The sequence below is a fragment of the Dermacentor silvarum genome, chromosome 5, assembly GCF_013339745.2.
Source record: "Dermacentor silvarum isolate Dsil-2018 chromosome 5, BIME_Dsil_1.4, whole genome shotgun sequence".
Classification (NCBI taxonomy): domain Eukaryota; kingdom Metazoa; phylum Arthropoda; class Arachnida; order Ixodida; family Ixodidae; genus Dermacentor; species Dermacentor silvarum.
In genome coordinates, this window is record NC_051158.1 from 130,252,587 (window position 1) to 130,264,740 (window position 12,154).

At 45.9% G+C, this 12,154-nt stretch overlaps 1 protein-coding gene across 1 annotated transcript in view; it reads right to left on the bottom strand.

Moving 5' to 3' along the window:
* LOC119454426 (glutathione hydrolase-like YwrD proenzyme) overlaps positions 1-12,154 on the bottom strand; it is a 109,689-nt gene that overhangs the window by 50,262 nt on the left and 47,273 nt on the right. Inside the window, exon 5 of the mRNA XM_037716365.2 lies at positions 11,379-11,634. Coding sequence (XP_037572293.2) covers positions 11,379-11,634 — 256 coding nt within the window. The remainder of the gene's footprint in view (positions 1-11,378; positions 11,635-12,154) is intronic.

Genomic DNA, 12,154 nt, shown 5'->3' on the forward strand with positions numbered 1-12,154 from the left:
GCCGCATGCACTCCATCCCAATTTTATTCTTGTATGCATTTTTTTCTCATGATCAGGGTCCCCTGTCAGTAATTCACGTAGATAAACGTGCTCTTTTGCAGACTTTTGAGGCTGCCTGGCAATCCAGAATTCTTATTCCCTTGCCAGGCTATTGAACATTATATTTGTCTTCTGCATATTAATGTTCAACCCCAATCTTACACTTTATTGGTTAAGGTCCTCAATCATTTGTTGTAATTCGTCCCCATTGTTGCTGAAGAAGACAATATCATCTGTAAACCGAAGGTTGCTGAGATATCCGCCGTTGATCCTCATTCCTAAGCCTTCCTAGTCTAAAACGTTGAATACTTCTTCTAAGCATGCAGTGAATAGCATTGGAGAGATTGTGTCTCCTTGCCTGACCCCTTTCTTGATAGGTAACTTTGAAATTTTCTTGTGGAGAACCAAGGCACCTGTAGAATCCTCATAGATATTTGCCAAGATATTCACGTATGCCCCCTCTAATATGCCTCCACGTATGCCTCCTCTCAAAGTAACATCCGTTAGAATATCGTAAAGTACGACTTAACCCCAACCTGTAGATATGATAGCGTCGTATTGCAATTTCAATGTACGAGAAAACATAATTCTGTTACGAGGAAACTCAAACACAAATCCTTTTTCCAGCACTTCTACCATACAGCAGCGGTGTGCCCGGCTAGGTTACTTGCTAAAACACCATCCAAATAGCGCTCGCGTCGTCGTAGGTCACACTGTGATTTGGCCTGCCTAATGCGCTTTGGACGCGCGCGCGCCTCGGTGCAGCAAACAATAATATAATAAAAATGTCCTGGGGCATTCACATTTTGATATTAGAGAGCTTATATTGCCCCTGAAAAAATTTCCTCCCAGCAATGCATTTGTGTTTAAAAGTGAAGCAGACTTTAAGGAGATCGGTGATAGCTTGGTGTTTGTAAGCTGGCTTTTCCACGTTGTGGTGTTGCAGTGAAGACTACTTATAACGAAAAATGCGATGTGAACTGGGCCCAATAAAGCTATCGCATTCCACTCTTAAAGGCGGAGCTTAAACGTCCTCCAATTTTTCACGTAGATTAGTTGTCGAGTCAACCTATGCTCTGCTTCCGGCCGTCCTACTGTACCACGGCGCTCAAGTTCGTCGCGAATATACATAAATGATTGCCCGCAGTACTGCTAGCACTCCTTAATATCTGACGGCCTCTCTAAGAGATCTGCGTATAATGAATTGGAATTTACAGAAACGGTTCCTAGTACTAGTTGGCAGTGCACAAATAAAGATGGCTACGGCATCCAGGGTCACGACGTATCTTTCGCTTGGTGTTGTGTTCAAGTTTCGCGTTGTTGTGCTCGAATCGAGTTGTTTCGCCGGAGCCGAATGCGTCCTTGAAACCAGTCACCTTAATTAGATCCGTCTCAAGGGTTTCAGTGATTAAAACGTTGAGCCTGCTCCGAAAGCCGCATTGCATTAAAAAAATAACCCTTGAAGCAAGCTGAACGTTAAAAAAGTAAAGTGTTTGTGCGTAGCGGGCTTCTCTGAAGGGTGCGAGCACTTTCTCTTCACGTTGCACCACTGCTACCGGTAAGATACCTGACTGTTTTCTCCGCACTACGAGTCGTGTGGCAGTATATACATACATACATGCAGTAACGTCTCTCGTCCTTCATAAGGTATATGCGGATTTTGCGCACAGATAGAACGAGCCAAAAACTGGACTGTTCCACTAGCGATGGAAAGAGGTAGTATATTTGACATGTTTAATTTTCCTGATAATAGTACACAATATGCATACGTCACTGAATGGTGGAAAACTGCAACTTGTCTTTTTTTAATATTAGTAAACTGGTAAAAAATAATCAAAGGTCGTCGGATGCGAACGAGAATATTATGAAATGTATTTTTTCTAAATTTTGCAACAATGCCTAAGGCCACGCAAGTATAGTAATAGGAAATATTTTTATTTACGCTGCAAACACATATAAAAGGCAAGTAGCTCCCAGAATTTGCTGGATTTCTGAACAAAGTAACATTTTAAAAAATTATTGAAAACGCTTGAATTTTAAGACTTGCTCATCTTTGGGAGTTTTATATACATTCCAGCTTGTTGCGATTTAGAGCAGAGATATGCCTTTATGTGGGTAAAAAACCTGTGCATTTTAGTTATGCTACTTTAAAGTAAAGCTTTATATGTCTAGGCGACATCGTATGTGGCTGGGCGAAATCGCTTGTGTACAGAAAATTATGATCATCAGCATTGGCCTGAATGTCGTGTTCTTATTCCGCAGCTGGCTCATTGGCTCGTGCTCGGCACGCGCTCATATCACTGCTCCCACGTTCGGAGTCATTTGCTTGCACAGCTGGCTGCGTTGCCGCTCATCATTCCAGCGTAGAATTTCACTTCTCTTCTGTCGTCGTAATGGGGAGGCCAAGTTTACGGGGGTATGAGCCATTGCTTAAGGGGGTATGAGCCATTTATTGGCTTACGTAACCGACATATTTAATTCTGAAGCAATTTAATTTCGAGGAAAGCCAGCGGTAATGGTGGGCGAATGCTGCTAACCACGCCATCAAAATAACTCGAGACATCCAACGTAAGCGACAACGGCGGGCGTCGTTCTCTCCGTCGCAGTCGAACGTGTGTGTAACCTCATAATTGAAAAATACTTTAATGAACCCTCGGGATTAACCCAGTGGTAAACACCGGGGCCATACGGTTCAGCTTCGCTGGTTAACCAACTTCACGGAGTGGAAGGGCCGAAGAAGTTGTAGTTGTCACAAATTATTTCTTTCCTGGTTTCGTTTTTACCTGTTAGGTGGCTACTAATAGCATGTTTAAGTAACACATTTTTTTACTCAAATCACTCAAATTTTCAAAATGCTACTTTATTGATAAATGCCCCTCTCAATTTCGTACAAAGCCAGTCATTTTGTTTTCTGAGGATTGCGGCATAATATTAGGGAAAAAAACATGGTCATATATTGTGTTTTGAGAGAGCAGTCCATAGTGCGGAACTGTGCATTTCTTGCAAAACGGTAATAACAGGACGCGCATCCTTCTCTTGTGAGCCTTGCTCAACGGCAAGAATGAGCTATTTGCGGTTGGTGGAAAATGTTTTCGGAAAAGAAAAAAAAAAGCGTTTGAACAAAATTCACTGGCGACGTTCGTGGCTTCAGTAAAGCGACCGATATTCATCAGTCAACAGGCAACGAGCTCATTTGCTGCCCTTCATTTATTTCTTTTTCAGCAAAATGCCAAAATGGAAGCTATGGAAATAGCCAGTGGGCTTCAAATGTGTGCCTACTGCAGTGTTTCTGTGTGGCCGTTCAGACGATGTCGAAGCGCAGACAACTGGGAAATGCGCATGTGTAGAACACAGTGAAGTGCACGGCTCTGCCAGTAAGCCAAGTATAGCGGGAAACTTGGGAGCTTTATGTTATGTCTTTTATGACTATTTATTTAGTTTTCTGTGCGTTAAGCTTGGCGGCTGCAGGTGTTCTGTTTCGCGTGAGACGTCATTGGCTTACTGCGGCTGTGCCTGGTTTCTGGTATAGTTCAGTACACCGGATACAACCGCGTGGGCTACAGGGGTCACAGTAAGCGAGAGTGAGGCGCGGTGCCTCGGCAATTGTATAAAAAGAAACCGTTGAGGTTGCCTGGGTGGGACATTCCGCTTAGGCTTCGAAAGCGCACTTAATTTTGGTTCTGTGACCATCCTGCGCTCGGAGCGCCGTTATGACTAGGCCTTACAGCCGCGAACGAGCTTTTTGTGCCGATTACCTGATGGTGCACAAGACGAAAATTCTGTTCCAGAAAAAATTCCGTAGTATTGAAAATGTCGGTGTCACTCTATCGTGGATGCTTGCATCAAGCTGCGTGTCCATTTAGAGGTGGAGACCAGATATGCCAACACTGCTTGAAGCGGTACAAGGATTTGGTCTTAGCCCTTTCAGACTCTGGTGATACCGGTGACGTCCTCTGAAACTGACGTTTCCCCCTTGAGATCCCAAAGTCGTGTTTCCCAAAGACGAAGAAAGGCTTACGCAAAAAGCAAGCAGAGTTAAATCTGAAGCGCTCTTGGAGTCCAAATTCGAACTGGGGTCATCACACTTTTCGGGAGAACCGATAGCCCTTAACTCTCAAGAAACTATCGTGATGACTGCCTTGAATGGTTGGGAAACTTGAGGAAAGCCTACGCAGTGTCTATGTCTTGTCAACAGCGCCTACAATTGTTGACATGGCTGCCAGCGAACTTTGATCCGCGAGAAATCCAGGTCGCCATGCGAACTTTATCAAAGTACATGATTCACAAGGAACGAAGGTGGTGTGAGAAGCACGGCGTGTGGTCAGCACAAGATCCACTTCAGAGGTCTCATTTAAGCTCATAGGATGTGCAGACCCCCATGGTCTACTATCACAAATATGAGTATGAGTGCTCACTACAGAGCGCAAACAAACGACGTTGCGCTGTTGACGGTGAAAAGCGGTACTTGTCCAGATTATTTGACTTGCTGAATACAAAAGGCCCAACGTGTGTTCAACGCGGCGAATGCGGGCATTCAAATGGCTTTGCCGAAGGTTTATTTACTTCGTTCGAAGTGGTTTCTGCTAGCTCCCCATCAAGAAGTGTGCCTTTGTGCGTATTGACCCAACATCGAGCTCATAGTTTTTGTACTAAATATGTTGAAGGGTGATGCCTATACTATCTGTTGTGACAGTATGAAGTGAATGCCACACCCCCTGTTCGTACCTAGATAAACAGCGCGTGTTTTGGAAATAAAGCCATTCATATTTCTGCTATCTGCGTAGCGTCTGTATGCATGCTATATCAAGTGGTGACGAGGATGGGATCCGAAGCCTTGGTCGAGATTGCGCAGTACGAGAAGAATGGTGAAGTTTTTGGATGTTGACCCTTTCGTCGATGACCGCGTAGAAGATTTCATGTCTTATGTTGAAATATTTGGCCACTACTAGGAAAGTGACTCAAAACAACGATGACAGCCAAAAGAAATCTACCTTTATAGGGGCCATTGGTAAACACCCCTACAAAACGCTAAAGGACCTGTTGCTACCAGCGAAGCCAGAAGTAAAATCATTCGATGAAATCGTCGCAGACCTGGGAGAACACTACTCTCCGCAAAGGAACGTTGTCGTCGAAAGGTTCAGGTTCAATCGCCGCTACCAGATGGAAGGTGAGACAACTCCCGCATTTGCAGTGGAGCTACGCCATATGGCAGCAAGATGCGATTTTGGGACGTTCCTGGACGATGCTCTTCGAGACAGGTTCGTGGCTGGCCTCAGCGACGCTTCGATTCAAGCCAGCCTTCTGAAGAAAAAGGAGCTAAGCTTCGAAATCGCGTGTAACTTAGCAAGAAGCGCGGAACTGGCTGAGAAAGAATCGAAAGGCTTCCGCCCAACCTCTGACAGGACTTCTACGTCAGGTGTCCACGTCATTCAGAAGGGTCAACAAAGACAAAAGGCGAGGACTTCGGTTGGTCTTGCAGCCGGTAACTATTGTTACCGATGTGCGGAGCAACACGACGCTGGAGACGGTCCTTATCGAAAGGCAAGGTGTCATTATTGCAAAATGACCGATCATCTGGCTCGGGCATGCAAGAAAAAAGAACGGAAAGCAGTTAATGCATGACAATGCAATGACAATGATGAAGAAGTGGAAGAGTTACAACTATTTCACGTTCAGCAAAGTGGACCGACGACTCGACCTTACCGACTGCAAGTGCACGTTGCAGGTACGCCGGTGGAGATGCAGATAGACACAGAAGCCACTGTCTCGATTATTAGCGAGAGCGTCTTTTCGTCCCTGTCGTGTTTACAGCCATCGGTCAAAACAGGACTGCAACTTCAAACGTACGTAGGCGCAGCACTGGAAATTGTAGGGCAAGCGGAAGTGCCTGTGGTCTACCGACAACAACGCACGACGTTGCCTGTCGTGGTTGTACCTGGAAGGAAGCCGTCCCTACTTGGACGTGACTGGCTTGCAGAACTGAGGATTGACTGGAAAAGCGTATTCACGGTGCAGACAGATGGAATGGTGGAGGAGCTGCTACGCAACTATAGCGGCGGTTTTTCGAGGGAGGTAGGACTAATAAAGGGACACAAGGCACAGCTGGTCCTAAAGGAAGACGCCAGACCAGTTTTCTGCAATGCTCGACCGGTTCCCTTTTCCCTACGGACAGCAGTCAAAGAAGAAATTCGACAGCTCGAACGGAACGGAGTCCAAGTTCCCGTGGCACAAAAAACTGGGCTTCACCAGTGGTCGTTGTCCCTAAGGCAGACAGGCAGGTGAGGCTGTGTGGAGATGTTAAAATTACCTTTAATGCTTGCATAATGACGGAGTATTATCCATTACCCTTAGTAGAAGACATCTTTGTAGTAATTGCGGAAGGCAAGGTCTTCACTGTCTTAGACCTGACCACAGCGTACCAACAAATAAAAGTGCACCCTGACTCTCAAAAGCTGTTGACGCTTAACACGCACATTGGCTGATTTCAGTGCCTCCGCATGCCGTACGACATTTCCAGTGCCCCAGCCATATTCCAGTCGGTGATGGATCAAGAATTAAAAGGTGTGAAGGGCGTTGTCTGCTATCTCGATGATTTCCTCATCACTGGAGCGTCCGAAAGGGAATGTTTCAAACGCGTGGAAGCCGTCCTTACTCAGTTTCGGGAGCACTGCGTTCGGATCAAGCAAGAGAACTGTAAGTTCTTCAATGACTCTATCACATATCTGGTGTATATTATTAGCGCAAGTGGAATTATGCCATGCACAGAAAAGATTGAAACTGTTAGGAATGCGCCAGCTCCAAGGAATGAATCGTAACTAAGAGCGTACCTTGGCATGCTATCTTTTTACTCTAAGTTCATCACCAACATGTCCACACAGCTGAAACCACTATATCGATTACTTAAGGGAACTCGGCAGTGGCAGTGGCCGAATGACACTGAAGAGTGCTTCCAGAGGAGCAAGCGTTGGTTGACAAGTGACAGTGTCCTAACCTTCTACAATCCGGAGAAGTCAATAGGCTTTGTAGGAGACGCGTCTCCATATGGAGGGGCGGTGCTCTTCCACGAATTCGAAGGAAACGAAAAACCGATACCATAGGCTTCGCGAACACTCAGTAAAGCAGAGACTGGGTATTCCCAAATTGAAAAAGAAGCACTTGCCCTGGTGTTCGCTATCAAACGATTTCATAAATATATTTATGGACGAGAGTTCACTATATAATCTCATCACCTGCCATTAAATGGCTTACTCGGACACAACAAGCCCATTCCAGCACTATCAGTTGCCTGAATGCAGCGCTGGATGCTGCTGCTTGTGGCCTACCGTTACAAATGGGTATATAGGAAAGGGAAGGCTCTCGCTAATGCAGAAGCATTATCGTGGCTAACCTTAAAGAACGAAGCAGACGTCAGTGACTACGTGCAATTTTTCTCGGCAACAGACGAACCGCCGTTATCAGCTGAAGATATATGAAAAGCAACAAATAAGGACCCAGTCCTACAGAAGGTCCACTTCTTCACATTAAATGGATGGCCAGCAAACGTTGCCGATGATAATTTAGCACCGTACTTTATTAGACGCCATAAACTATCGTTGGATCGAGACTGCGTGACCTGGGGCAATCGCGTAATTGTGCCAGGTGCGCTTGTTACGCCGGTTTTAAAATTGCTGCACGAAGGACATCCAGGCGCGACTACAATGAAAATGCTTGCGAGGAGCCTTGTGGGGTGGCCCCGGCAAACTTCGGACATAGAAAACACTGTTCAGAGTTGTGCAGTCTGTGAATTTGCGTAATACACGCCGTCCCAGGTAGACTTCACGCCTTGGGCCCGTGCAAGCAAACGATGGGAAAGAGTGCACTTGGACTTCGCTTTTGCAAACTCGTGCTGGTTACTAGTCCTGATAGATGCTTATTCCAAATGGGCAGTGGTTGTGTGCATGAAAACAAATTCAGCGGAAGCAACTGTGCAAGAGCTGCGAAGAATATCTGCCAGTTTCGGTGTACCGGAAATGGGCGTCACAGACAATGGACCTCAGTTCACGTCTGCTCAGTTCTCCGCATTCCTTGCCTCCAATGGCACACGCCACCTCACTTCTCCGCCTTATCATCCGGCTTCGCATGGGGTGGCGGAACGACTTGTGCAAATCGTCAAGAAAAGCCTACTAAAGCAAGTCGGAGAACATAAAAAGCATGGCAAGTCTATGCAGCAATGTGTCGATCAGTTTTTGTTCTCGTACGGGAACACACCCTGCAAATCGCTGGGGTTACGCCAGATCAGTTGTTTTTGACATGGGCCCCAAGAACACGTCTTAGCCTCCTGCACCCGGAGCTGAGTAATCGGTTGAAGACTGAATCGGGGCAGCCGACTTTTGTCCGCTCAAGGCCAACATGGCGCGAGTTCGCAGCAGGTGACTATGTTCGAGTGAAAAGAACTGGTCCGCGCGACCCTCTTTGGTTGGCAGGCACCATCACGCGCCGTTTTAGTGCCGTTCCGTATACAGTGCGGGTGATTAATTAAGAACGTTTTGTGCATGCCGACCACATCGTTTCAGGTAAGCGCCCGGATTACCAGCCAGCCAGAAGCTCGCATTCAGTCCTACCACTTCCAGGACGGCTCGATCAAGTAGACCCCACGGCGGCCTGAGAAATGGCAGCCCTTCCAGGCCGTCAACAGGGCGACGATCAGACACTGCAAGACCAATCGTCACATAAGCCCCCAGCATCGAGGCGCCTTGAAGATAACCAGGTGATACCCGGCCCCGAGAGCTCGGAGCAGGTTCCTGTGCAGTCTACACCTGAAACCTTAAGGCATAGTACACGAAAACGCAAGAAACCAGATAGGTGGGGACACAGTTAAAAAAAAAGTTAAAGCTTGCAGAAGTTTTCTGATAGTATAACGTCAATGCCGCACCCCCTGTTCGTACCTTGATAAACAGCGCGCGTTTTGGGAATAAAGACATTCCTATTTCTGCTATCTGAGTAGCGTCTGAATGCATGCTGCCATGGTACCGTTCCTGCTACCATGGCTGTGGACAAAAGCACATTAAACCCCCGCTCTTAAAAGCATTGGTAACCGTAATGCAGTGGCAGAAAACGATAAACTAACAAAACCGATTGAAGCTTTAGTGTACGTCGCTATAATTTATTACCGTACCGGTCTAAACAAAGCACACTCCCCGATTTGAAACGCCAGCAATTTATTTAACATGGATAAAATGAAAACAATCATTTCTGGGAAGCAATACTTGCTGGGAAGAAGGAAATCCCGAGTAAAGTGTTTCAAACACACAAGCATATAGTATCAGTCATATCTTCCCAATGCGCAAGTTGCTTATCCAAAACGCTCGCCGATGAGCGTCGTCGTCTTCCTAAGGGAAGAGACGAAATCCTACATTGCTGTTTTTCCACCGCGATGACATGCATAATAGTACACAGCAAAACTGTTTTCACATCCGTGGTTTTTTTTTCTGTTCAGGGAGCTGTGCGTGCGTATTTACATAGAGAATACCGTTTACGTCGAATGGGAAGGGATGAGGAGGGAGGAGAAAGTTGATATCACCGAGGGACTGCGACAGGTCTACCCTTTATCTCCGCTGTTGTTTATGATGTACACACTAAGGATGGAAAGGGCGCTAGAAGGAATCAATATCGGGTTTACTCTCTCATACAAACAGGCGGGCACAATAGTAGAGCAGCAGCTTCCAAGTTTGTTTTATGCGGCCGACTTAGTGCTGCGTGCTAACTGGCAAAGTGCTATTCGACGTCTGGCCAGGAAGGTGTGAATTTAGGATTAAAATTTAGCGTTCAAAATCAGGTGTTATTGCATCCAATGAAAACAGTAAACAGATAGTAGAAATAAGTGCTCAGGAAACAGTGTACTTCGCTTTCTAACTACGCGTTCTAAGGCATCCTGATCTCGCTTCGAAAAGTAAAACGCTCGCCTTTAAGTTGTCGTAAATTATTCCTCTCCTCATTTCCTTTTTACCTGTTAAGTATTTACTCATAGCAGGACTTCTTTTTTCCATTGCCGCCGCCCAGAAGATTGTCTTAGCCTGTCTGACTATGCGTTTGACGTTCTTTGTTTCCATGTTGCTTACCATACCAGTCGCATACTTGCTGGTAAGCTTCCTAGTTCTTTTCCTCCACTGTGAGTCAATATGTTTCCTTTACAAATACTTGAACACCTCTCGCAACTCATTTACTTTCTTTCGTATGCCTCAGTCGTTTATCGAAATAAATTTGACTTTGAGCTTCCGCGACTTCAAAACTTGCGCAGCCCATATAACCCTGTACAGCTTGATTTGTAGTCTTCCCATGAGCATCCAATTCCAGGCTTCTCATTGACGTTTTTTTGGAGTCCTGATTGTACCCCTGGCTTCAAGCAAAAAAAAAAACCACATTTCCCAATGTCAGTCCTGGATCCATTACACATTTCCATAATCCGCGGAGCACCTTGTACCCATCATATCCCCATGGGGCCCTGTGTTTCATTAAGCCAGATTTATCTTCCCCTTCGCTATTATGTTTTCCTGTTTTTCCATACATCTGTTGCCATCGTTTAACCATACACGAAGGTATTTGTATTCTTTTACTCTAGCCAAAGAAGAAGAAACGTGTGCTTGCTGCGGTAAAGCTAGGGGAAACGATTGAACATATTTCTTAGGATGTGAAGATATCTACCGAGCTGTCTGTTTAGGCTCCGATGGCCTCCTTGGGTTTAGGGATAGCTTGGGAAAGTAAACATGTACGCAACAGAGATTAGTAAAAGGCGATTGAAAGCTTTGAGGCAGAAAAGTAGGGAGACCACAAACAACGGAGGCGTACAAAAACAAAGTTTCCAATAGTAGTTCAGAAAGTTTATTGCTGGGAATTCTTGGCGTGTTAAAATAATAATATAGGTTGATGAAAAGGTACAAGAGGAACAAGAGCCTGTAGGCGTAACCCACCGCTCCGTTTCAAAGAGGAGGCTCATAGTATCAATCCATCCATCAATCGCGAAGAGCATATAGCATTCGACACAATACAAAATAGGCCTGGCAGTACTAGAATTTTAAAAAGTTCTCGAGTACTAGAATTAAAAAAAATATTCTCGTACTCTTTTGTAGCGCATATTCTTTTTGCATCGAAGCTGTCACGGTGCCATTGATGCACTTTAATTGTAAATTACCCAGCGTGACTGAAATGAGGTTTGGAAACGTGATTATGCAAGGTAAGCATTTACGATAGGAAGCAGAGATCCCAGGAGAAACATTTACGAATGTCGGTAGTACAACTCTGACAGCCATAATGGACATAGTTCGAAACCACAGACTGAAATGCTGTCACACAGTTCAGCTCACCTCTCCATTGAAAGCTCTCGAATATGTTGAGCGCCTGTAGCACCACGGCCCCTTGGGTGGGTAGCGGGGTCGTGTGAACTTTGACATTGCCGCGGTACGTCGCAGAAGCAGGCTCCACGTCGAGAGGTTCCACCGATGCAAGGTGATCTGCAAGGTCCTGAGTAGAAAGGACTCCACCCGCTCGGCGCACGGCGTCAGCGATGTTTTCGGCTACGATGCCCTTGTACACGGCTTGGGGTCCCTCGCGGGTGAACTTCTGCAAACACGCCAGACAGCGTCGTTCTTATAACTTGCCACATTGTTGTTATTCATTAGTGCAAAATAACTTCCTTAAAGCAACCTGGCAGACACAGGCGTCTCAAAGCACCAAGGGTGTTCTAATGGCCGACGAGTAGACGTCAGCACGGACTATTTTGCTTTGCAAGTGCGGAACGCTTCTGTTATTCCCATTATGAGCTGATTAATATTATGGTGGTGATAGTGCGTTGCTCAAAACGGGCTTCGGAGCCACATATGCCACAATGCGCTCCGATGCGCATTGTGGCACATCATTCTTGATAGTACTTTGATGCTCTTTCAAGCAAACTTTGTTGCCGCACCCCGTCTGCTCTGTATAAACACTTTCGCATGATAACGGCAACTGGTACACCACACCCGTTCTACAGGGAACAAATGCGGGCCTATGCTTAACGTCGCACTTGTTGGAAAGACAAATCCTTTTGTCAGGTTTTCGCTGAATGTCGGCGCAAATGGCACTCATTTTCCTTGGTGACGAA